The sequence below is a fragment of the Maniola hyperantus genome, chromosome 9 (genome assembly GCF_902806685.2).
Source record: "Maniola hyperantus chromosome 9, iAphHyp1.2, whole genome shotgun sequence".
In the NCBI taxonomy this organism is placed as follows: Eukaryota; Metazoa; Arthropoda; class Insecta; order Lepidoptera; family Nymphalidae; genus Maniola; species Maniola hyperantus.
In genome coordinates, this window is record NC_048544.1 from 704,502 (window position 1) to 731,512 (window position 27,011).

A 27,011-nucleotide genomic window follows, 5' to 3' on the forward strand; every position below is an offset into this window, starting at 1 on the left:
TTTAACCAATGTCTTGTTATAACCAACATCTCGCCACGTGGGCGAGATAAAATGTTATCATTCGATTCACTGGCGTAAAATTTAAATTGCACTCAATTAACTTTGTACATAAAATAAATAGATTCAATAACCGATTATAGGTAACCATTGGGACTTTTCCTCGCCAAAATTTGTATTAAAGAAACCTAGATCCAGATTTAGATTTCGGTGTCGGTGTCGACACGTTCGTCAACCAAATCGCCATTTGTTTAATTTGGTTTCTCAATTAGCATCTCATTTGCATTAGATACACAATATGGTAAATGCATTATAAGATATGTAAGAAAACTCACCTGGTTGTATAACGCATCGATCCGAGGATCGATCGTTACCTGGTAATTTCTCGCCGTTTCTCTCGGGAGTCACTCTCAATCCTGCTCGTTGCTTGAATCGCTGCTGGATGTCGAGGTATCCCCTTTTTCAAGAGCCCTCTCAGGCACCAATAAGCGCGAAACACCAGATCGATTAGCTTACGTAGCCTATCGACATTGTTCGCGCACGTGGGGTCCAACCAAAATGTCCCCACGGTAATATTACGAAATAATAAGAAAATATATATCATGATCACCGTATTATCACATTTATTGCACTTATTGAAAATAATTTTTTTGCAAAGGAAGACGGATTAACGATATTATTTTAGATTCGACGCGCACGCGGCGAAAGTACACAACGCTATGACATCCAAGATGGCAGCGGCTCACTGCCTTGCTGGGTGAGACACTAGCGCCCCTATATCCGGTAAGGTAAACTACATTATTGCATAGGAATATACATGTTTATGGATGAAGCGCGCATATATGCGGTGAGTACATAATTGCTTCTTCATACATAAATGCTGTATGTTTTACCGGAGGCACATCAATAAGTAGATACAAAAAGGCGGTCTGGTCTTATCACTAAATAGCGATCTCTTCCAGACAACCTTCACGCTAGGGAAAACACGAACAAATGGACAATGGGAGGTGGTGTAAAATAAACCTAAATACCAATAGCTAAATAAACTAAACCATATAATAAGAATATAAAATACATATTATTAATACACTAATACATACAAATAAAATATAATAGACGTACATAAGACTACATAGATATATATACACATATAGATTTAAATAATAAACTATGCCGTTACTGATGATAGCAAAGAGATAGGTAATGATCTTTGACGTCAATTTTAAATTTGTTAAGGGATTCAGCACTTATTTTGCTGATTAGATGAACCCAATGAATAGCGTCGCTCGGAACGCGACTTTGTCCACGTAGGTTAAAGTTTTTTTTAAATATTACCGTGGGAATACTTTGATTTTCAGTGGTTGAGCCGTGAAAAAGTAATATACATATAGATAGACAGACATGCCTGCGCATTTATAATAATACTAGCTTATGCTCGCGACTTCGTCGGCGTGGACTACACAATTTTAAATCCCTATTGCACCCACTTAGGGATCGAATTTTCAAAAATCCTTTCTAAGCGGACGCCTACGTCATAATAGATATCTGCATGCCAAATTTCAGTCCGATCCGTCCTGTAGTTTGAGCTGTGCGTTGATAGATCACCCAGCCAGTCAGTCAGTCAGTCAGTGAAACAGTCAGTCAGTCACCTTTTCATTTTATATAGGTATTTAGATTAATATGGATTCTTTAGTAGAGATACCTACCTATTCGAAATCAGTGTAAAATATGAGTGGTGTGGTGTGGTGGTGATGAGAAACTTACCTTTGCAGTTTTAGCTTATACCATCATCTCTACAAGATAATATTACTAGTTTACGCTCGCGATTTCGTCCGCGTGGATTACATAAATTTCAAACCACCATTTAACCCACTTAAGGGTAGAATTTCGAAAAATCCTTTCTTAATGGATACCTACTTTTTACAAAGAACATGCCCTCCAAATTTCATGTCTTTAGGACCAGCGGTTTGGGCTGTGCGTTGATATATATGTCAGTCAGTCAGTCAGTCAGTCAGTCAGTCAGTGAGGACTTTCAATTTAATATATACAGATTACTTAGTTATGTGCATTCAGAAGTAATAATAAATTTGTAGATAGCTATTAAAACTTATTATGTAAGTATAAATAGACGATTATCTAGCCGTTTCAACCTGTTTAGAATTTAAATACCTGGGCACTAAATACATTCAGATTTTAATGTCTGGTTATTAGTATTAAATAAATAATAACGTGGTTTGTACGCGAAAATCTAGATAGAGTCAACATAAAAAAAGATTTTCAAATTTTTATGACTATAACCATTATGAGAAAATTAAAGTTTAGCTTATCAGGAAAATTTCTTGTAAAAATGTTGAAAAAGTATCTACCTACGTTACGTACCTACGAGTCAAAAAAAAATTTTTTTTGGAACTCATACCAATACAGTCACTTTCACACAGTACAGTACACACAGGCTGATAAATGTATCAATAATAATATGTGTACCCAACATTTGCAAATTATCTTGTCAAATAAAAAGAACTAATATTATTATTATAAGCATTAGCAATAATTAAGATTATATAAATATAATTATAGAATAACACGTAAGTAGGTACCTAATTGATTATAAATTATTTTCAAGTCAGCCAAACAATGTGAAGAAAATTTAAAATTAGATAATATTAAAATATTACTTATGTAGGTTCTAATATTTCTTTTTAGTTGAAGAAAATTAGAAAGACAAGATTTTTATAAAATACGTATCTTGTTCAGGTTAGGTACATTCCATTTACCTACATATTTTAAAGAGATTCTTTGCATTCCATTTAAAATCGGTTCAAAACAAATTCAGAGTTCACGGTCACCCATCTCCCAAGACTAAACGTCAAACATTACTTAACTTTTGATAAATTTCGTAATAATGTGTACCAGCCTAATAAACGCAATATGGTGTAATCCATTAATATGGAATACATCTTTATTTAATCAGCTATGAAATATATGTATTTGTTAATGAGAATGCTAGTCGACATACCTACTTCGTAAGGTACCGACAGTACGCATCAGAAAGTAATGTACATCGACTTTTGGAAGGAGATAGCAGATTTGTGGAGCACTGTCTCTATCGTTGAGACCGACAAAACGTCATATAGGTACGAGTGACAGAGACAACGCTCTACAAAGCCGAAATGTCATTCTTAAGGCCGATGTACATTACTTTCTGCCGCGTGCTGTACACAGTTTAGTCTGCCTAATTCGATAGATGTGAATCAGGGTGGTCCAAAATCCCTCAAGTGCCTAAAGACCATTTTTATTTTATTTATAGACTAGCGCTTGGCTGCAATCAAACCTGATGGCAAGTGATGATGCAGCTTAAGATGGAGCGCGCTTGCCTAGAAGATGCCTATTCACTCTTAACTTGAAGGTACATTATAATTAGGTATTTGACTACATCAAAAATAAATTATTTCTCAGTGATTATTAAATAGAGGGTTTTCCAAAATACGTAAAATCCACGTCCTTTGTTAGTTTTAAGTGTAAATAACCATTTTAAATTATCGATTAAACTAAAAAAGTACGTCATCATGATGTGACGTCACATTTCAGTATTTTATAGAATATCGCAAACTAAGTGCGCGTTTTGGCGTTTGATATTAAAGGTACTGATTTGACTAGTTGTCAAATACCGTATTATAATCAGTCAGTGGGGAAAACTGATGCTGGAAGGGTGTTCCAAATCATAGCGGCATTTGCAAAAATCGTAGGACAAACAATAATAGGGCTGGCTCATTTTTTGCGCAACGGACCAGCCTGGCTGTCCAGCGCGGAAATGCAGCCAGTATTCTTAGCAGTATTCCACGCGGGCATGATTTGTGTAGTAATTAGATAAGGCTAGCTTTAAGTTTTATTGTATTACTAGCTGATGCCCGCGACTTCGTCCGGTGGAATTAGGTTTTTAAAAATCCCGTGGGAACTCTTTGATTTTCCGGGACAAAAAGTAGCCTATGTCACTCTCCAGGGTATTATCTATCTCCATTCCAAATTTCATTTAAATCCGTTCAGCCGTTTTTGCGTGATTGAGTAACAAACATCCAAACATCCACACTTTCACATTAATTTATATTATTAGTGAGATTAAAAAAATTAATAAAAAAAAACAATAATATTATTATCATTATCTTATGAACTTATGTGATAGCCGGTTGTGTACAAAAATTTCAAACTGGTAGTATTGCGCAACTGACGACGCCGGTGTCCGTCACCGATGACAAACCGGTTGTTGTAGCGTCAGCAGAAACAGCAAATAACTCGTTTGGAATTTATCTAATTTTTTTTATTTCATTTTTAGTGTTAACAGCTTCAATTAAAAAAAACGGGTCAAGTGAGAGGCGGAATCGCACACGAAGGGTTCCGTACGTACCATCTTTAAAGATTGTGTACTTTTTGAATTTTTTTAACTTACCTGGTGGCCATTTTGAATTTTTTATTATTTGTTGTTACAGCGGCAAAAGAAATATATACTTTGTAAAAATTTCAACTCGCTACCTATTACCGTTCATGATATACAGCTCGCTGATAAACAGACAGACGGACGAACAGCGAAGGCTTAGGGTGCCTTTGGGTACGAATCCCAAACAACGCTACGCTTATCTTAGTGTATATCTGTCTAGGTTCGGCTTGAACATGTAAACTGAGAGGAGAAACAAACTTCTTACATATCCCTTCAAGTGGAAGCTTGTTTTTTAATGATTTTCGTAATATTCTTACGACTCTAGTCTTTCCAACTCTCTGAGTCGCTTGAAATTCTAAGCATAATTAAAAATTCTAAATATCCTAGAGCGTTTTAATAGGGTCTTGGATTGTAGTAATAGTGATTTTTTGTATAGCCGTAGTTTATGGGGCTGGAATGCATATGATTTTAAAAATCATGATTTTTATTTATTGCGCAAGAAAAGTAATAAATATATTTTTAATAATTAATAAACACCGACTTTATCCTTTTAATAACATCTCATTCGTATGCCAATAACATAACTTATGAAGCCTTTTAAATCATTATAATATTGGAATTATGTTAATAAAACTAGTGATTACTTATTTTCTAATCTAAAATCAAGAAAAGTTCTAAAAGACATCGATAGAATTTAAACTAAATTTATTCCGATTGGTGACCGTTTCTATGCAAATTGATGTTTTATGGAATAACCTATCGCCTGGCCTTGGGATCTCCGAATGATCATGTCATTTGTTTTTTTTCATAGTTAGGGAAGTTTTAGCTGTTGCTAAGACAATTTTCTAGTCTTACTAACTGCCTACCAAAAAAAAACCGGCCAAGTGCGAGCCAGGCTCGCGCAGCAAGAGTTTCCTACTACAGTCGTATTTTTTCGACATTTTGCACAATAATTCAAAAACTATGATGCATAAAAATCTCTTTTAGAATGCACAAGTAAAGCCCTTTCATATGATACCCCACTTGATATAGTTATCTTACTTCGAAAATTAAAAATACTAATTTTTAGTTCATGACCAAAAATTGTTTTGTGTGCTGTAACCACAAACTCACGGTTTTCAGATTTTTCCCCTTGTCTGCTATAAGACCTACCTACCTGCCAAATTTCATGATTCTAAGTCAACGAAGTAGGTTTCTTGACAGACCGACAGACAAACAGACAGACAGACGACAAAGTGATGCTATAAGGGTTCCATTTTTCCTTTTGAGGTACGGAACCCAAAAAGATGTTTACTAATTGACGCGTAAGTTTTTTTAAACTTTTTGGTCCGATGATTTAGGTATCTTCTATTATAAAGGGTGATGAACCCTCCACTCGAATTAACTTAATTGACGCTATTGCAATATGGTTAAGTTTTTACCCGATTACAACAAAGCCAAAAGGAAGGCTTATGATTTTAGCAGTCTATGTATGTATCTTTATATCAATGTGTGTTCCACCGTAGTGATTAAGAGTCGTAGATTTTGATGCATGAGGTGTCAATCGTTATTATGGTCCATAACTCGGTCTATTTTTAAATATAATTTGAATTTAGACCTTTTCAAGAGAACGCCACCAAACACTGTGCTTATTTAAATTATCTATATGAATTTTTAAATTTTCTTATTTTTTATTTTATTCTTATTATGCTAACAATTGGTAGACTAGATTTTTGCTCGTAGAAGGTTTCTATTTACCGATATTATATCACAAACATGATGCATACTCATTAAAATATTTAATTTTGAGTTACTATGGAATTAAATTATTTTGAATGCTTTCAACTATACAGACCACCACCGAGTTATGTGCTTAAACATTTTTAATATTCAATTACAAATATTAATTTAGGACGAGCGTGCTAAAATTACGTAGTATTGGTTTAACATATTCACATACGTATATAGATTATGTATACCTACTACTCCATTCCGCGAACCGTAGTTCTAAATATGCCTTCATTATGTAATAAAATATTTAATGTTTATTTATTGAATAAATTTACAAATTTTCGATTATTTATTCGTTTATTATATTAAAATAATATACCGAATATTAAATTATGCTTGATTGCATTGTTGTTTTGGCATTGAAAGATTTGTCTCTTTCTTCCGTCTTCCTGTATGTTTTTCATTTTTAATATAAATTATTTATTATTTTGTACAACAACAGGTAAGTATTAGTAAATATTTTACTTAGTTACACAACATTTTTAATATTTAGTAAAATATACAGACATTTTATCAATTTACTAATCACTTAACATCAGACACGACCCACCTGCTCGTTTGCTCGTTATTAAAAAAAATATCTTTGAATAAGTCTTGAAGATCTATTCTCGTCTGTAGTCGGTATATTATGTTCCGGCACATTTATTTGAAAAAGTATTGGTATAAACTGTAATGGAAGAATCACTATGTAATTGAACTTTTTATAAATCGGTTATTAATAAATACCAAATTTGTTTCGATAAAGTATTTAGAGATTTTTGAAATGTTTCAGAAAACAGCAACACTTTGCATGAATTTTTAACTTTCGTTTTAAATCACTACCCATATTATAAATGCGAAAGTGTGTTTGTTTGTTGGTTTGTCCTTCATTCACGTCTCAACGGAGCAACGGAGTGACGTGATTTTTTTGCATAGGTTTAGTTAAAGACCTGGAGAGTGACATAAGTTACTTTTTATCCCGGAAAAACAAAGAGTTCCTACGGTATTTTTAAAAACCTAAATCTACGCGGATGAAGTCGCGGGAAAACAGCTTTAGCAGATTATATTTGCAAAGGATCGGCTGTGACTTCGACAGCGTAGGACTTCTTAATTTTTTGGATTCAATTTGGCGTGGGTATATTTTTTCGGGATAAAGATTAGCCAACATTCGTTTCTGTGACGGATTTCAGTCGAAATGGACTCAATGGAGAGCCGTGAAAAGGTAAAAAATAGACATATTACACGATTTAATTTAGGCAATTATAATATTACTAAACAGAGTTCGTTCTAAATATTTTTTTATATCTATTTAATTTTTTTTTGCGGACGCTACCGCCCCGACAATGACCCACAAAATGGATTCGACACTTATTCGCGCCCGCTTTCATTTTCCATGCACAGCTTATCAGTTTTCGATTAACAGACGTAAATACATTGTTCTTAATACCATATTTTATTATCATACACATTCTTCTACGGATTTGACTAAGGTTATGAATATGCGGTACCTACCATTTTCGCTAAAGAAACTAAAGACGTAAAATACTGTCTATACCCTTTAGAATTAGCGCGCACTGCGGTAAATTTCGGTAGGCATATTGTTTTCTCGCAAAATCTGTGAACTATATTTATAGGTTCTGCATCGGATTCAAATTCATTATTATCTATCTGTTAGTTATTCGAACTAACACCGAAGACCCGATAGGCAGATCTGCAACGTACTTCAGCGGAGAGTGTATGTAACGGTTTTATTTTTGACACTTCTTATATAGGTACCTACTATTCGCTAACCATAGACTAATTTTAGGCATAATCTACATTATAGTTCCGATAGGATGTGAACGTGCTATCAACTCTTAAGAAGCGTTAACACTATCCTAGTCCACAGATTTTGTGCGGAAGAAACGTAGGTATAGAAAAATGCAGTGCACACTCGTACTCTTCATCTATGTCATTGATTGACACGACCTACAGCATAGATCATATTATAGATACAGTATTTTTCGTCTCCAGAGCGCACCAATTTGATGGCCTTGGTGCGCTCTGGACGCGTCTGGTCGCTAACGGGGATACCTGGAAGAAAAAGGGGGAGGCCTTTGCCCGCGTTTGGGATGACCTCTGAATTATTAGAGCTAGATATACCTTATAAGCAATATTAAACAAAAAAAAAAAAAAAGGTATTAATAATTTGAAAAAAATGAACGAAAGTAAAAAGAAAAAAAAAAAAGATAGTTAAAAAAAAAAAAGGATATAGGTATATACAAAATATATTAAAAAAGAAAAAAAAAATTTAGAGGTAGGCTTATTTATTTATTTATTTATTTATTTTTCGTCTTTAGTGGCGACCTATGTATTCAGAGACATCTATGAAAATTTTTACGAACGATGCCTGGAAAATTCCTCATTTTGAAACTAACAGTAACTCGCAGAAGGTTGTTATTCTCGCTTTGAAATGCCGCTGTGTTTGTTTACCAGGATGGCAACATGTTTATCTTTAGGCCATAGACTTATAATAAATTACTTCGTAAGGACAGGGCCATTGAACAAGAAAAATGGCACCGACTCATGGGTCTTAAAATGTTTATTTAGCACCAACGCAACCTCAGTGACGTCTGGATTTCAAACGGGTCGTTCATTAGTATCTAAGAGGTGGCGCTGATTTATATGGTTCCAAAACCGTAAAAATTTTGTTCGCTTGGGCATATCTTGTAATTTATATCGATGTTTTAGGCAGATGAAGCTTACTTCATAGTACGAATAACTGATAACCTCGACATTCTTATATTGTGGAATGTGGAAAATTCGATCTTAGTTACTAATTCGGTTAAATTTCCCAACGCCTAGTAACTTGAATAAACTTATAGTAAGCACGTGGGGAAAATAAAAACGGACAAGTGCGAATCGGAATCGCACACGAAGGGTTCCGTACCATCGTACAAAATATATTTAACACTATTTACAGTACGCAGCAGAAAGTAATGTACATCGGCCTTTAGAAGGAGATAGCAGATTTGTAGAGCATTGTCTCTGTCGTTGAGCCCGACAAAACGTCAGAGACAACGCTCTACAAAGACGAAATGTCATTCTAATGGCCGATTTACATTACTGTGGGTAGGTAAGTCTTATAGCAGACATAGGGGGAAAGATCTGAAAACCGTGAATTTAGGGTCACACAAAAAAAATGTGGTCATGAACTAATAATATTAAATTTTCGACGTAAGATAACTATATCAAGTGGGATATCATATGAAAGGGCTTTACCTGTGCATTCTAAAACAGATTTTTATTTATTTTTATGCATCGTAGTTTTTGAATTATCGTACAAAATGTCGAAAAAATACCACTGTAGTGCGAAACCCTCAGTGCGCGAGCCTGATTCGCACTTAGCCGGTCTTTTCACAATGGGTAAATTGGTGTCAATTAGCTAGAAAGTGCGCAATCAGTTAGGTACCTCGTGTAGAATGTGTTATCTTATCATTTGGTGTAATCACACTATTCTGTCAATATACAGATATTATAATAAGAGACTTTAAGGGGGCTCAGGCCGATGATTTCTTCATACAAATATAGGAGGGTAATTACTACATTATTTGATACTTAGTTTTTAGGTTTATTGATATAATATGAAACATTGCAAAAATATTGATTTAAAAGTTACGAGCCTCAAAAGATTCCTATTTTAACACTAAATTTATTACAACTTTGAGCGTAAATAAATATGATTAGGGGTATGAAAATTGTAAAGAAATTTAACATTAGACATAGTTTATTTATTCATTAGTTGAAATAACTATAGGTACTTTGCAAAAATAAACTCAGTAGTTTTTTCTCAAAAATACTTGTCCTAAACCCTTGATTTCGGTGAAAATCATCGTGCCTCTCACCTTTCTCATACAATGTCAAGTGAAAAGCAAATAGGTTCGATCGAGCGTACTGCGTCACCTTCAGGTCTCGGACGAATTAAACTTTTAATTGCTTAATTTCGTGGAGACATAGATTAACAGTAGGTAATTTTTATACTAAGAGCGATTACGCACACATCGGAAATACGGATATAAAAAATATCTACGTCATAATTTATTATGTCATAAGCTATCATACAAATAGTTCTATGACAACTTCGGAGCGGAACCTACCTATTTTGTGCAATTTGTGACTCGATTTTGTTTTGTTTTTGAGCATTAATTTTGCAAGCATTTGTATGATTTGTATCTAGGTACCTATTCCGTATAGTGGGGCTATGTCGCCAAAAAGTTTACACCTAACTTGCCTACATTATAAAACTAATCGCCTTTAAATTCAACATTTCATACTTAATTATTATTTTTTAGCTTAGGCTCTGCAGATTACAATCGGTTATACTTAATTTAAATTTAGGACGTCCGCCTTCTAATCGGAGGTCGGGGGTTCGATCCCGGACACGCACCTCTAACTTTTCGGAGTTATGTGCGCTTTAATTAATTAAATATCACTTGCTTTAACGGTGAAGGAAAACATCGTGAGGAAACCTGCATGCCTAAGAGTTCTCCATAATGATCTCAAAGGTCTGTAAAGTCTACCAATCCGCACATGGCAAACCATTCTACTCTTAGAGGAGACCCGTGCTCTGTAGTGAGCCGGCTATGGGTTGATCATGATGATGGTATTCCTAAGAACAATATAATTAAATTCTACTAACCTTGAAGAACTTGTTTGCCCCATCCCGTAACCATGCAGTTTCCTTCACCAGCGTACAGCGCGTCATACGTATCCTCCGCCTCCGGCAGACATATGGGGTAGATGTTCTTCGCGAACCTCAGGTTCTCCGTCAGCACCAGGATAGCGGCGTCGTAGAGGAGGCTGCCGGACTTGTACAGCGGGTGTCGGAGGATGGTCTTGACCTGGACGATCTGGAAGGGGAGAGGTTCGTCGTCGATTCCGAGCTTCCACTCTCCTCCTTTGATGAGCACGTTCTTGGCCTCGAGGCTGTAAGGAGTAAAAGCTGTTGTAGACCCATGCAATTAAAAAAATACGCACATAAAAATCTTTAACTATTAAGTTTTAATAAGTCCTTAGTGCTTGAAGACCAAAGTCTTCGAACAGTGCGTGTTGCCAGTGATGACATATGGATCCGAGACATGGTCGCTAACTATGGGCCTCATAAGAAAGCTCAGAGTCACTCAGCGGGCGATGGAGAGAGCTATGTGCGGAGTTTCTCTACGCGATCAAATCAGAAATGAGGAGATCCGTAGGAGAACTAGAGTAACCGACATAGCTCTACGGGTTGCGAAGCTGAAGTAGCAATGGGCAGGGCACATAGTTCGTACAACCGATAGACGTTGGGGTCCCAAGGTGCTGGAAGACGCAGTGTTGGAAGACTCCCCACTAGGTGTCACATGACATCAGACGAGTCGCAGGGAGCCGCTGGATTCAGGCAGCGCAAGACCGTGGCGTGTGGGAGTCCCTACAAGAGACCTATGTCCAGCAGTGGACGTCTATCGGTTGATGATGATAATGAAGTCCTTACCCATCAACACAAGCAGCGGAAGTAATAACTACATCAGGTCTGGTGATGACTCCACCGCACAGCAGACTCTTGTTGGTCTGGAGCAGAACCATGGCTTGCCAGGGGATCTCCGCGAAGTCCACTTCCAGGTTGTTGCGGTTACCAGCTGGTCGTTGGGGCTGGAGGAAAGGAATATCATTTTGAATTCATTCATTTCGAGCCTCAATAGCTCAACCGGTATAGGAGTGGACTGAAAACCGAAAGGTCGACGGTTCAAACCCCGCCCGTTGCACTATTGTCGTACCTACTCCTAGCACAAGCTGGACGCTTAATTGGAGAGGAAAGGGGAATATTAGTCATTTAAAAAATGGCTAATATTCTTTTAAAAAAAAAATAAAAAAAAATACCTTGCCCATGAAGTAGGTACCTACCTAGGTACTTCTAAGGTACCAATATTATAATTATTAGCGGAGAAAATGGAAGCAATAAGAGTTGCGATAACATACGAAGAAAACCTATCTTTTTATATAATATAAAAATGAATCACTAAATGTGCTGCTGAACCGATTTCGCTAATTCTTTTTTTATAATATTCCTTGAAGTACGAGGATGGTTCTTATGGAGAGAAACATTTAATTCAACCTCCCCCTCAATTTTCTAAACTCCACCCGAGCGAAGCCGGGGCGTGTCAGCTAGTCTTTATATAAAAATGAATCGCTAAATGTGTTGCTGATCGCAAATCTCAAGAACAGCTGAACCGATTTCGCTAATTCTTTTTTTATAATATTCCTTGAAGTACGAGGATGGTTCTTACGGAGAGAAAAATTTAAAAAATTGAATCGACTGTTAGGCGGAACGAAGTTCGCCAGGGCAGCTAGTTTAAAATAAAGGTAGGTAACTAGTACAATAAGTAAGTAAAATGTCATGTGACCAAAAAAAGATGCAGAAAATCTGGGAACACGTGTAATACTAAAGAAACAGGTAGGTAGGTACCTATTGTTTTTGTAAATTCAATAGTCATGACTCATCCAATTATAAATAAGCAATAGATACTAAAATATCATTAAAATTATTTTAACCAAATAGATCATCATCATTTTAAGATTCTAGGATCAAATCAAGACAGGATCTTAAGCTCGTAGCATTAAGATGTTAATTTTTTATGTAGATTATAAAAGTTAATAAAAAAACCGGTCAAGTGTGAATCAGACTCGCGCACTGAGGGTTCCGTACTACAATCGTATTTTATCGACATTTTGCACGATAAATCAAAAATTATTATGCCTAAAAATAAATAAAAATCGGTTTTAGAATGTACAAATAAAGCCCTTTCGTATAGGGGTGTCGTATAGTAATTTTACTTTGAAAGTTGAAAATAGCAATATTTGTTTATATGGACACGCTGTATTCTTGTGATATAACCACAAATTCACGGTTTTCAGATTTTTTACTCCCAAGTCTGCAATAAGACCTACCTTCCTGCCTTGCATGATTCTAGGTCAACGGGAAGAACCCAATAGGTTTCTTGACAGACAGACAACAAAGTGATCCTATAAGGGTTCCGTTTTTCCTTTTGAGGTACGGAACCCTAAAAACCTCTAAAATGTAATAAATAAGACTTTAATTTCAGTCCCGGATAGAGCGTGTAATAAATCTCATCGACTGCGAATTTATTTAGTGCTTTCAAGTCATTATAATGATTTGTTGAATATTAATGTTTATTGGTTAACTACATGACCTAAGAGCCAGCGCGTGCCAGACCTTCCTTATTTTATAAAAGCTTTCATCCCTGACTCAGATAATAAAGGCTACCTTTTATCCCGGTAATTTCCCACGGGTTGTTCACAAAACCTAAATCCACGCAGACGAAGTCGCGAGCATCAGCTAGTATAAGTCCCGCAAAATGCTATTGCGCTGGAATTATGTCTCATTAACATCGAAATGACGTCATTTTGGCGTCAGCCGAAATAAAAATATACCATCAGCTCGAAAATTCAATCTTCAGTGCGACAAGGCTCTTTTGGCACTTGAATGACATTGACAGGGGGGCGCTGTTGGAGAACAAAGGCTTAGAATATTCAAACAAACAAGAACATAAAGGGGACACTTGACGGCAACGTTAGTTCCGATTTTCGCCACGCGGCAAGGTATCCTTGTCGTACTGTAGTGCTGACGTCACTAAAATGGCGGCCATTAATCAATTTGCGGGACTTATAACTAGGTAAGTAAATAAACAAATATTTGTAGCAGTTGCCATAAATTCGTTACCTACATTGGAACACCAAGATGGCACCAAACCACTAACCGGTGCTTACGAAACCTACGTATATTAACATGACATTTGATGTTTTAACTTTTAACCGACTCGACGAAATGGTGTTGCAATCACAAAATTCCTTACACCAATCAATAGTAAGGTTACATATCTGCATATTGTGTACTTGGTACGCTTGATAGGTTAGCCTATCTCTCTCTCCGGTCGTTCCGGCAGATATTGGGAAAATATTCGTATTACAAAAAAGGGCAATACGTGCAATTTATAATTTAAAACCGCGCGATTCCCTACGAGAGATATTTAAGGAAATAGGTATTCTTACAGTAGCTTCCCAATACATTTACAATAATATAATTTTTGTACGACAAAACATTCACAGTTACAAAAAAATCAGTGATCTCCATGATAGGCAAACTAGAAACAAAAATAAGCAAGCTACTCCTGCGCTCCGCCTCTGGAAGGTGGGAAAGTCATTTGTGGGAATGAGTGTAATATTTTATAATAAAATGCCACAAGCAATTTTAGACTTGCCTTTACACAAGTTTAAAAAATGTGTTAAAAGTATGCTCCTAAAAAAAGCATATTATACAGTCGCAGACTATGTAAACGATAAAAAAGCTTGGATTTGACTCGCTCCAGCAATGCACGGGGCTGCAATGGCTTGTATAGTACGGTATAATAACATTGTAAATTGAAAAATTAAAAAGAGCAACCGCCGAGTTTCTTGCTGGTTCTTCTCGGTAGGAACGGCATTCCGAACCAGTGGTAGATTAAAACTACCTGACTATTCATAAGCACTTTTAAAAAGTTTACATGAATAAAAAAAACATTCTATTCTATTCTGTTCCTTCATTGCTGAAGATCGTGGTCCTGGCAAACTGCCCTCGAATGGATTATCTGTTTCCATCGGCTTCTGTTGGTGGCCATTTTCACAATGTGATAAAATCCACACCTGCTGGACTCTGCTGGGTTGGTGAGTTAAAGCCTATAAGTCCCGCAAATTGCTATTGCGCTGAAACTATGTCTCATTAACATCGAAATGACGTAATTTTGACGCCATTTGACGTATATTTAAGTAAAAATACAAGATCAGCTCGAAACTTAAGTCTAGTGCTGACGTCAATAAAATGATGGTCGCGCGCATCAGCAATTCAGCATTAGACTGAAGTTTCGAGCTGATGGTATATTATTACTTAAATATACGTCAAATGGCGTCAAAATGACGTCATTTCGATGTTAATGAGACATGGTTCCAGCGCAATAGCAATTTGCGGGACTTATACAACTAATAAAGGACGTGGATCTTACGTATTTTGGAAGGCCCTCTATTTCAAATCACCAAGAAATAATTTATTTTTGACATAGTCAAATACCGTATTCTCAGAGAAAGCTCAAGTAGCAGTGGATAGGTTGAGCTGATAATTTAATAGAGTAACCGATCTCTTTTCCGCGCAGCAGTGTCCAAGGTGCAGATAGCCCTAATGATTGCCAATCTCCGATAGAAGACGGCATTTCAAGAAGAAGAAGAAGAATTTAATGCGATACTTGGTACTATGACAAGGTCGATGATCATTCCACTGCCGCGTATGATTGCGTCGGTGTGCTAAAGATGTATCTAACTCAAATCGCAAATTTCGCAATAAACTGCGAACGTCACATATTTTTATTGATATCTCTTTTCGTCCTTTCACGTTTAAGATGAGTCAGCCATATTTGGCTATATTGACCTTGAATCGTATAGTACAAAATTATCGATTTTTAATTCGATTTATTATTGATTCAATCGACTGTGTGCCATAATGGAGCGAATAATAATAAAAATTTGCATCAAATTAACGAATATCTGTTGAGAAACAAATTGCATACGAATAAATTAATATGCGTCATCAAATTTAAATTTTTGTAGATAAAATATTGCATAATTTTTATTATTAAACCTCTATTATATTAGTTTATTATTAACCTAAATGTATTAATTAGTTGATAGATTCCTATAGGTATAATGGTTGTCCAAAACTGAAGCCTCATTAGCTTAATTTTGATTTTCATTTTTAATAACAGTAAAGGTTCGATCTGAAATCTTCGGTTCAGTTTTGTAAGTAAAATATTGCTACTTATCTAATATTTATACTTGCTTATCAGTAAACCTAAATGTATTAATTAGTTGATAGATTCCTATAGGTTTAATGGTTGTCCAAAACTAAGCCTTAATAGCTTAACAGTAAAGGTTTGACTGAAATCTTCGGTTTAAATGTCTTTAAAACCTTATAATGTTCAAAACACACCAGCTGGACTATTGTCGCACCTAGTTCTAGCAATATCTTAAAACGTGGTTAAAGCGGAAATAAATACAAATCAATACAAATCTTTAAAGTTTTTGGCTTTTAAAATTCTTGGTAAATAGAGTAGGATATAAAGAGAACAGCGTCTGGCTGATGGCTGTATAAAGTGCTTTTTAAAATCTTCAATAATGATGCTCAAAAATATAGATAGGTCAATACTAAAATTTGATACAAATTATAATTTTTTATATTAGAAGGAGTATAAGGAAGCAAAAGAAATTAGCTAAGGGATACAAGAAGAAATATTAGGGAAGTGGTTATAAGTAAGATAAATAATTGCTACAACTTACATTCAAAAGTCCACATTTTCCGCTTCCCCCGGTGTACCGCGTGAGGAACACCCTGTTCACAGATTCTCCATAGTCATTTTCAACTCCAAAACCTTGTCCCTGGCTCACGAGCTGGCCTTGACCTTGGCTCACAATTTGTCCAACTCCTTGGCGAATGGCCTGACCGAATCCTTGTGATGTAATCACTCCACCACCTTGGCTGACATATTGGCCTTGTCCTTGGCGAATCCCTTGTCCGAACCCTTGGGTCTCATATTGGCCTTGTCCTTGGCGAATCCCTTGTCCGAACCCTTGGGTCTCATATTGGCCTTGTCCTTGTTGGACTCCCGTGCCAAATCCTTGGGAAACAAGTTCACCCTGTCCTTGTATGGCACCTTGTCCGAAACCTTGAGATACGCCTTGTCCAAAGCCTTGAGATACTCCTAATCCAGAGCCTTGGGATACTCCTAGTCCTGAGCCTTGCGATACACCTAGTCCAGAGCCTTGGGATACTCCAAATCCAGAGCCTTGTGATACACCTAGACCTGAGCCTTGTGATACGCCTTGTCCAAAGCCTTGGGATACTCCTAATCCAGAGCCTTGGGATACTCCCAGTCCTGATCCTTGTGATACACCTTGTCCAAAGCCTTGGGATACTCCCAGTCCTGATCCTTGTGATACACCTTGTCCAAAGCCTTGGGATACTCCTAATCCAGAGCCTTGTGATACGCCTTGTCCAAAGCCTTGGGATACTCCTAGTCCAGAGCCTTGTGATACGCCTAGACCAGATCCTTGGCTAACGACTTGTCCAGCTCCTTGGGAAACGTAAGCACCTTGTCCCTGGCGAATGCCTGTGCCAACTCCTTGTGAAACGTAAGCACCTTGGCCTTCACGAACGCCTTGGCCAATTCCTTGGGAAACGTAAGCACCTTGGCCTTGACGGATGCCCTGGCCAACTCCTTGTGAAACGTAAGCTCCTTCGCCTTGACGAACACCCTGTCCCACTCCTTGAGAGACAAATGCTCCTTGACCTTGACCTACACCTTGGCCAACACCTTGGGACACAAATGCTCCTTGGCCTTGACCGACTAGACTTCCTTCACCCTGACTGACCAGACCTCCGACGCCTTGAGATACTCCTTGGCCAACACCTTGGGACACAAATGCTCCTTGACCTTGTTTTACTCCTTGTCCAACTCCTTGGCTCACAAGTGTTCCAGTACCCTGGGACACATATTGGCCTTCACCTTGGGACACTAACACGCCTTGTCCTTGAGCTCCATATTGACCTTGTCCAGCGATCACGCCTAAACCTTGTCCTTGAGTCACACCTAAGCCTTGTCCTTGAGTCACACCTAAGCCTTGTCCTTGAGTCACACCTAAGCCTTGACCCTGAGTCACGCCAAAGCCTTGACCTGCGGTCACGCCGAATCCTGCTCCTTGGGTCACACCTACGCCTTTTTGTCCGACACCATATTGACCCTGTTGACAATGAAAAAAATTTACCGTTAATTAATTTATATAGGAAAAACTCTTCACCTTATTGTGATGTATAAAGATTACATACAAACTTTAGATACATCTTTATGCTGAAAAAAAATCTTAATAACCTACATTGCATGGGATTACGACTGCTTTAATTTTAGCAATAGGGTCTTGGACTGCAGTAATAAAATAATGTGATTTTTTTGTATAATGGTAGTTTATATAATTCATTATTAAAGAGAATAATATTTTTTGTTAAAAATAAGTAAAAATCATGATTTTTTTTAAATATTCTCTTTTATAATGAATTCTAACTACCGCTATACAAAAAATCACATTATTTTATTACTACAGTCCAAGACCCTATTGGTCGACTTCAAAATATTACATTTAAAATTTGAATGACCGAGTTAATTCGCTAATTATTTATGTTCATTATGTTTGCTTTAGTAGACAAATCAATTAAAAAGACATCAATCATTTGTGTAGTCTAGTTATTTTAATATTAAGTATTTTCATTAATCGTTATTTTAATATGTATTAAAACTAATTGACGATTTCCGTTATTTAAAATTCAAATAGGACTTTGCTATATTTTTTGACAACACATGGTAAGTTGCCCGACTTTTTCACCATAAAACTGATTTAGGTTATTTTTTAATAAAAATGTTGCAATAAAACTTAAAGATATGATAAAATTACTGTAGGCACAAAATATTTATTTACGATTAATAGTTTAAGGTTGGGTTAAAATCTGAATAGTCCTAGATTGGAGCTATATATTGCAATATATTTCATATAGGATTTAATTAATTAATTTAATCTAGTTTTCGCTAGGTACCACTTTAAACTCAAAATCAAATCATGCAGTAAAAACTAAAGATTTTTTTGTTAAATCAAACGAACACAATATTATGATGTTTTACTGGTGCATTAAATATAATTTATATATTTAAATTAAATGTTTCTATTAAAAACTTAAAAGGCCTGATAGCATTAATTAATATGTTAAATAGAGCGTGCCGATTTTTATGTTTATATATTACTCAAAATTGATGTAATTCAGACAATTTATGTCTGTGGAATGTTCTATATAATTTATTTACTTTTTATTTAAATTTAAAACAGAAACATCAATTAACAAAATTTATTTAATTAATGTTATTTTAATATCGTTTATTAAACATGTTTTAATATTATAATTTTCAAGTAATATTTAGAAAATAGTGAATTAAAAAATAACATTTTTTAAATAAAAGTATTTGGATGGATATATATATATATCTATACTTATTCAGATTTTAAAAGTAACAACCTTATTTATTAAAAAAACGAACATACCTGGCCAGTAACTCCGTATTGCCCAGTTCCGGCAACACCGATTTGCCCCACTCCGACCTGGCCGTATTGCCCTTTACCCTGTGATACGAGAGTTCCCTGTCCCCTTTGCCCCTTGGCGAAGGCTGAGTTGACTTGAGATCCTGATCCGATTTGACCTGTGTGACAATTTTTGAATATTAGACTATTTCTCAAGAATTCATATAACTACATGCTACAAGGTACGTACATATTTGAATTTAAAAATAAATTGATCTAATCGCATTTCTTTGATATAGGTATTAATAATAATAATAATAATAGTCATTTATTTAGGCAATTTTTACACCCATTTCAAATACAAATAAAATACAAATGTACCAAATAAAATAGAGTAAGATAAACATAATTATATAGTATTGTATAAAAGAAATACGTTTGCATACATAGTAACTTCATACACGCTGAATTTATATTATGAAGTTTTCCTAATGATTCTTTTGCAATTCGTGTGCTGAACAAAAAGTATACAGACTTCTGTGCAATATTATCAATGCGATCATTTTTAGGCCTATAACGATGTTGGTTACGCCTACTATTCGTACCTCGTAGTATCAGCGACGCGCAATGTTTCTTGTGTATTCACACACGCGCGACCTGACCTTCAATTCCATGATATTTACTTTATGGAATCATTGTACGAAAATAAAGCAATGTCAATAGAAATACGTTATTTCATGGATAGACGATGATGCGTTTGGAATGTTTGAATACGAATACCAATGATAGATATTTTCTTACAAGACCTTTACATGAATATTTGATTAGGAAAACAATTTGGTAACAAAACAAGACATTAATTTAATTACGAAACGCATCTTAAATTTATGTTCGTTCCTTTTTAGTGATGCAAATCAATTTTGAATCATTTAAAGTCTATAAAACAATAAAAAATGTAAATGGCTAAGTATTAAAAGGTCAAGTTATATCGACATGTCTCTAGACAAAATGTCTCTACATTAACCTATAGCCTATTTTGTACAACGAAGGTATAAATTTTATTGAATTTCATTTATTTATTTGCATTTCTCATATTGTTAATAATTACATGAAAAAATCAAAAATTAATAATGACATGTCACCCGGTCAGGACATTTTAATGAGTTATACATTTTATGAAGTAGATATATAAAAAGGTAACATTATTACGAAAATAAAATTATTTTAATTCCCTTATTTTGAAAAACTACACGCTAGCACGTGCTAGACAAATCATGTCGACTTTTAGTTCTATCAACATCAGTGGCAAGAGATATTAAGTTTATTTTATAAACAAAAAGTCGCAAATATAATAGGAAAAATCAGCTTACCTTGTCCGACAATTCCGACCTGGCCTCTGTTCCCCTGGCCGTATTGACCCTGACCGCCGACACCGAATTGCCCCTGACCCCCGAGTCCGAATTGACCCTTCGCGGGGAAGGGGGTAACTGGAGTCACTGGGGTTACAGGAGGTCTGTAGGTGGCTGGTACTGTGGGTGTACTGTGGATGAAAGGTTATCATAAAGCGAGCTGCATGGTATTTTAGCAATTTTTAGAAACTTTAGTTGAACAAATATAGAAAATAATAATTATAGTCAACCCGCCGCGTTTCAATTTTAATTTTATTTTATTTGACTAACCGACAACATTCATACATAAACTAATATTTACAGGGAAACATGACGTTACGACGAAAGCAGGTCATCGTAGAATATTTATTTAATTATTAATTTTAACTATTAATTTATTCGAAAGCGCTCATTTAAAAAATGTTTAACGGTGTTCATTTAAAATTCCACCCTACTAGATAGAGTCTCTCGATCTCGGTGAAGGCAATCTACTCGTGCGAAGCCAGGCTAGTTTTAGGGTTCCGTATATCCAGAGAAAAAAGAAACCCTTATGGGATCACTTCGTTGTCTTGTCTGTCTAATCTGTCCATCAAAACCTTCAGGGTGATATTTAATTTCTTAAAACGCACAACCTCCGAAAAGTTAGAGGCGTGCCTGAGATTGAAACCACGTTCTCCCGAATAGGAGACCAACTTAACCACTTTGCTATCACGGCTTTTGGAAATAACCTATTGAAGATCTTTAAATGTATAAAAAGAAAAGCTGACTGGGGTGGGGGGACTGATTCAGGGGTGGAATTTCAAAAAATCCTTTCCTAGTGGATACCTTCTCTTTACCTACAAAGAACACACGCACAAAATTTCATGTATCTAGAACCAGCTGTTTAGATGTTTAGGCTGTGCGTTGATGTATAAGTTAGTCAGGACTCTAAATTTTATATATATGGATACTACGTTAGTCCCCGCGTGACATAGGGATGACATTTCTTTGTTTACATATTAATGACGTCACATCATGGCTGACAGCGTTTTCTGCGTTTCAAATAAAAATAAAAACTGTATTTTTTTAAATTGGATTTATATATCCATCCTGCGTTTTTAATAATTGTTATTGATATATTTCGTTGTCTTAAGCAAAATACTATAATAAATAATCATTTATTGGACGGAATTAGATATGAGTCAAGTAGCCTATTACTGTGTATTGCAAATTGCAATGGATAAAGTTTAAAACTAAAATCTCTTTGATTTCACGTTTATTTCTAGCGTCATTCACATTCATCATCAATGGCGGCTCCTAAGTTACCAACTAGATGTTCAACATTCGCAAAATATGAATCAAATGACTCGGACCTGGGCGCGTTTGGAACCCTCGTAGCTTTAGTATTAAGTTTACGTATAACCTTATTAAACCTTACTGCAAACCCTTACACTTGATTTTTGAATGTGGAAGTACTAACTTGGGATCTTTTAGAATATTTTAAATATATAAAAGGAAAAGGTGACTGGCTGACTGATAGATTTATCAACACACATCTAAAAACTACTGAACGGATCGGGCAAAATTGTATGCAGATAGCTATTATGACACCCGCTAAGAAAGGATTTTTGAAAATTCAATCTCTAAAGGGGTAAAATAGGGGTTTGAAATGTGTGTAGTCCTCGCGGACAAAGTCGCGAGCATAAGCTAGTCTCTAAATATATAAAAGAAAAAGCTGATAAATAAATAAATTATGCAGGGTACGGATAGCAAAAAAATATAAAAATAAGTATTTAAAAAATAACTGTATAAACTGTACTGTATAATATCTGTATAACTTTTATGCACAGTTGAAGTAAAAATAAATGCGCGCGGTATTAATTTTTTGTAAATAAGTTGACAAAAGATAGTATCGTATCATGTTGTAGGCCAGTAAGCTTTTCCTTTTATTTTATCTAAAAAAGAAAAGCTGACTGGCTGACTGACTGACTGATTGATCTATCAACGCATAGCTCAAACTACTGACTGGACGTACCTAGTACTATTATGACGTAGATACCGCTAAGAAAGGATTTTTGTTTATGCAGTCCACTCGGACGAAGTCGCGGGTAAACTCACATGAAGTTGTTAAGAAGAACGGATCCGGTCACGGGGGGTCGGACAGTGACGGTGGGGCGCACGTTGTTGGGGCTGACTTTGCTGTCGGGCACGTATTTGCCGTCGTTGCCGCCGAACACGCCGGGCACCCATTGGCCGAGCTGGTTGACCGGCCAAGGGTCCGTGTAGTAGGGGTCTCTGCAGCACTTGCCTATGATACCACTCGCTATGTCCTTACAGTCCTGTAGAACAACCAGACTGTTAAACAAGTACCACAGCATACATTATGGACTAAGAGCCAGCGCGTGCCAGACCTTCGTTATTTTAGAAAAGCTGAAAGTTGCTCTCCGTATTGTACCCAAATCATTCCTGATCAGCGACTATGAAGTTTGGATCATGGTGACTTTGGGAAATAACAGGTAATAAACGTGTAAAAAATCATACGTCAAAGTAGTCTAATCTATATCTAAATATATAAAAGGACTGACTGTCTGATTTATCAACACAGAGCTCAAACTACTGGACGGCTCGGGCCGAAATTTGGCATGCAGATAGCTATTATAAAATAAAAAAATAAAATAAAAATCTTTTTTATTCGTATAAACTTTTACAAGCACTTACGAATAGTCGGATGCATCTACCACTGGTTCGGAATGCCTTTCCTACCGAGAAGAACCAGCAAGAAACTCGGCGGTTGCTCTTTTCAAATATTTGATATAGGTACAAGATTATGCCATGTATAAAATAGTATTTGCAGTCTTGTGCGTTGCTGGAACGAGCTGCAGGTCAAATCCACGCTCTTTTATCATTTAGATAACAATTGTGTAATATCCTTTTTTCAGGAGCATATTTTTAATAGATTTTTAAAACTTGTGCATTTTTTAAATTATGAGGTAGACATCTGCTAAGAAAGGGTTTTTGAAAATTCAACTCCTAAGGGGGCGAAATAGGGGTTCGAGTGTAGTCGCCATTTTTTTAATTTTATCTACCCAGCTACACTCGTGCTATCATTTATCAAAATTGGTTGAGTCATTGAGTAGTTACGAGCGGACATAGAAACGGACATACATACGGGTCAAATACATTACCCTAGATACTTTTAAGCTTCGGCGCAGTCGGATAAAAAGATGGTACTCACAGTAAGAGGCACTCTGTAGGCGTCCTGGTCTCTGGTGAGGAAGACTGTGGTGTTGGAGATGACTCCCTCAGCAGTACAATACTCGATGGGTGTGCATTTGAGAGCGGCGGCGCAGCCAGAGGGGACGTCGCCTGTTTTGAACAAGTATAGACTTGTTAGTAAGTATATGGTGGAAAGAAATACATAAATAATTATATATATTATTGCAGATATATACAGATTTTTATTTGCATAACAACAAATAAAAATCTGTTTTAGAGTGCACAGGTAAAGCCCTTTCATATGATACCCCACTTGATATAGTTATCTTACTTCGAAAATTTAAAATACTAATATTTGTTCATGAACACATTTTAATTTTTTTTGTAATGTTTAATCACAAATTCACGGTTTTCAAATTTTTCTCCGTATGTATGCTATAAGACCTACCTACTTGGCTTTCATGATTCTAGGTCAACGGGAAGTGCCCTATGAGTTTCTTGACAGACAGACAGACAACAAAGTCATCCTATAAGGGTTCCGTTTTTCCTTTTGAGGTACGGAACCCTAAAACGGGATAGAAATCCGTGTTTAGTAACTTGATAAGTCTAGGTACATTCGTAACAGGATCCATTTATAAAAGCCAAGCTAATGAGCTTTGCTATTATAAATTTTGCAATTTACGTAAACATCGCGATAAATAAAAAAATATAATGACTACCTGAATGTTATCATTGTTAGGCCGTGGTTCACACGAGCGTTTACTAACGCGCGTTAAATTATCGTCGAATGAAATACACAAATAGGTGAGCCTTGAAAATACATCACTGGTGAAATACTTGAGCCTCAATAGCTTAACGGGTAAAGGAATAGACTGAAAACCGAAAGGTCGACGGTTCAATCCCCACCAGTTGCACTATTATCGCGCCTACTACAAGAACAAGCTTTTCGCTTAGTTGGAGAGGAAATGGGAATATTAGTCATTTAACATGGCTAATATTTTTTTGAACACTGGTATTTTTATTTCTTTACATTCTTAGTTCTTGACTGCAGTCGCATCTGGTGGTAAGTGGTGACGCTGCCAAAGAAAGAAGCGTGCTAATTTGGGATATGGCAGTCTTACTAAAGCTATACCCCATATTGGATTCTACGCAGCATCGTACCAGAATGCTAAATTGCTTGCATGGCTTTGCCGGTAGCACCAGACCAGACCAAACCAGACACAATTTAGAAATTATCAACTCCCAAATTGCCCTTGCTGGGAATCGAGCCCAGCACCTCTCACTTATAAGACCACAGTGCTCACCACTGCCCAGGGAACTTGGCAATTTTTTTTTAAGTTTATTGACTAGCGCATGGCTGCAATCACACTTGCTAGCAAGTGATGATGCAGCCTACGATGGAGCCTAAAAGATGCCTATTCACTTTCAATCTTGACTTGAAGAATTGGTTGGTGGGAGGTTTCACCCGTGGCTAATTACTGGCAAAGCCGTGCCGCCAAGCGATTTAGCGTTCCGATGCTGTGTAAAAACCAAAGTGGTATGGGCTTAATAAAAACTGCCATACCCCTTCCGTGTTAGCCCGCTTCTATACAATGAACCAAAAAGCTTACATACAATCTATTGTAAAGATTGTACGTTTTATGTACAATCTATAAAATTTAGCTTCTATACAACATTTAGCCCGCTTCTATCTTAGACTGCATCATCACCTACTACTAGGAGAAATTACAGTTAAGGGCTAACTTGTATTCAGATACAAAAAATAATTACAGCGTTTATCGCAAACAGTTTTAACGCTCGTAAAAAGCGTCCGTGTGTACAGGGACTTATAGCTAGTGGATGCTAGGAAACAATCTTTATTTATCATGCACTTATTATCTCTCATATAAAAACTGGTTGCTATTCACAACGTGATATTATAATTATTAAAACTTGTCTTTTTACAAACGAACAAATTATCTTGTTAATCCAGTTCTGTAAATACTATTATTGACCTGGACACCTGCGTACAGTGACACGGATGACCTCATATCAAAATAATAATTATTACTAATAAATAATAATTAAAAGAGCGCGAGAATAGCTTTAATTGATTCTCATTTAGATTATTCGCCGATTTGGCATTTTCTATCAAATCTTTACTAAGTAATTATATTGATCCAAGATAAAAATCAGTAGATACTCAAACTTTAAAAAAAGTGAGTAATGTTTTAATAACTTAGCACCTAGGGTTTGAATAATGTAACCCTTATAGGATCACTTTGTTGTCTGTCTGTCTGTCACAAAAGCTACAGGGTCCCTTCCGTTGACCTAGTCGAATCATGTAATTTGGCAGGTAGGTAGGTCTTATAGCAGAAATTAGGGGGAACATCTGAAAACCGTGAATTTGTGGTTAAATCACACAAAAATAAATAAATTATTGTCATGAACTAATAATTAGTAGTTTCAATTTTCATAGTGAGATAACTATAACAAGTGGGGTATCATATGAAAGGGCTTCTTTTATTTATTTTTATGCATTGATTTATCGTGCAATATGTCGAAATAAAAAAATTTTACAAAAAAAATAAAAACCGACTTCGTTACATAAACACTAAAAATTGAAAAATAATTTAATTTATTACCGAATATGCCGGTGCCAATTAGCTTTAGCTGCGCGAATCGTCTAGACTTCATATTTTTATGGGACTCCACAATGGCACCTCATTGGCACCGACCCCAAAAAATATTATTATGGAACTATATTAACTCTTGTATACATAATATATTCGGTAATAAATTAAATTATTTTTCAATTTTTAGTGTTTATGTAACGAAGTCGGTTTTTATTTTTTTTGTAAAAATTTTTTATTTCACAATTTTTAGTGGCCCCATGGAATTATGCTATGACTGGTTAAAAATCTACTGTTTACTAAGCTATTACACTGATCGCGAGCAATTTACTCTTATCCGTTGAGGAGTTCCAGTATCAATCTTCGAAGATGTTCATCAGATCTTCACCAAATTGAAATGGGACCAACTTTGAAGTATACCCTTTCAAACAAAAAAAGAATTTTCAAAATCGGTCCAGGCGTTTT

At 36.0% G+C, this 27,011-nt stretch overlaps 1 protein-coding gene across 3 annotated transcripts in view; it reads right to left on the bottom strand.

Annotated features, from left to right (window-relative positions):
- LOC117985484 (fibroin heavy chain-like) overlaps positions 1-27,011 on the bottom strand; it is an 80,026-nt gene that overhangs the window by 11,866 nt on the left and 41,149 nt on the right. For all 3 annotated transcript variants that reach the window (XM_069500821.1, XM_069500819.1, XM_069500820.1), the window contains 7 exons: positions 23,954-24,084; positions 22,837-23,057; positions 20,722-20,891; positions 19,376-19,530; positions 16,571-18,031; positions 11,685-11,842; positions 10,857-11,143 (listed from right to left, as the gene is read on the bottom strand). In XM_069500821.1, coding sequence (XP_069356922.1) covers positions 10,857-11,143; positions 11,685-11,842; positions 16,571-18,031; positions 19,376-19,530; positions 20,722-20,891; positions 22,837-23,057; positions 23,954-24,084 — 2,583 coding nt within the window. The remainder of the gene's footprint in view (positions 1-10,856; positions 11,144-11,684; positions 11,843-16,570; positions 18,032-19,375; positions 19,531-20,721; positions 20,892-22,836; positions 23,058-23,953; positions 24,085-27,011) is intronic.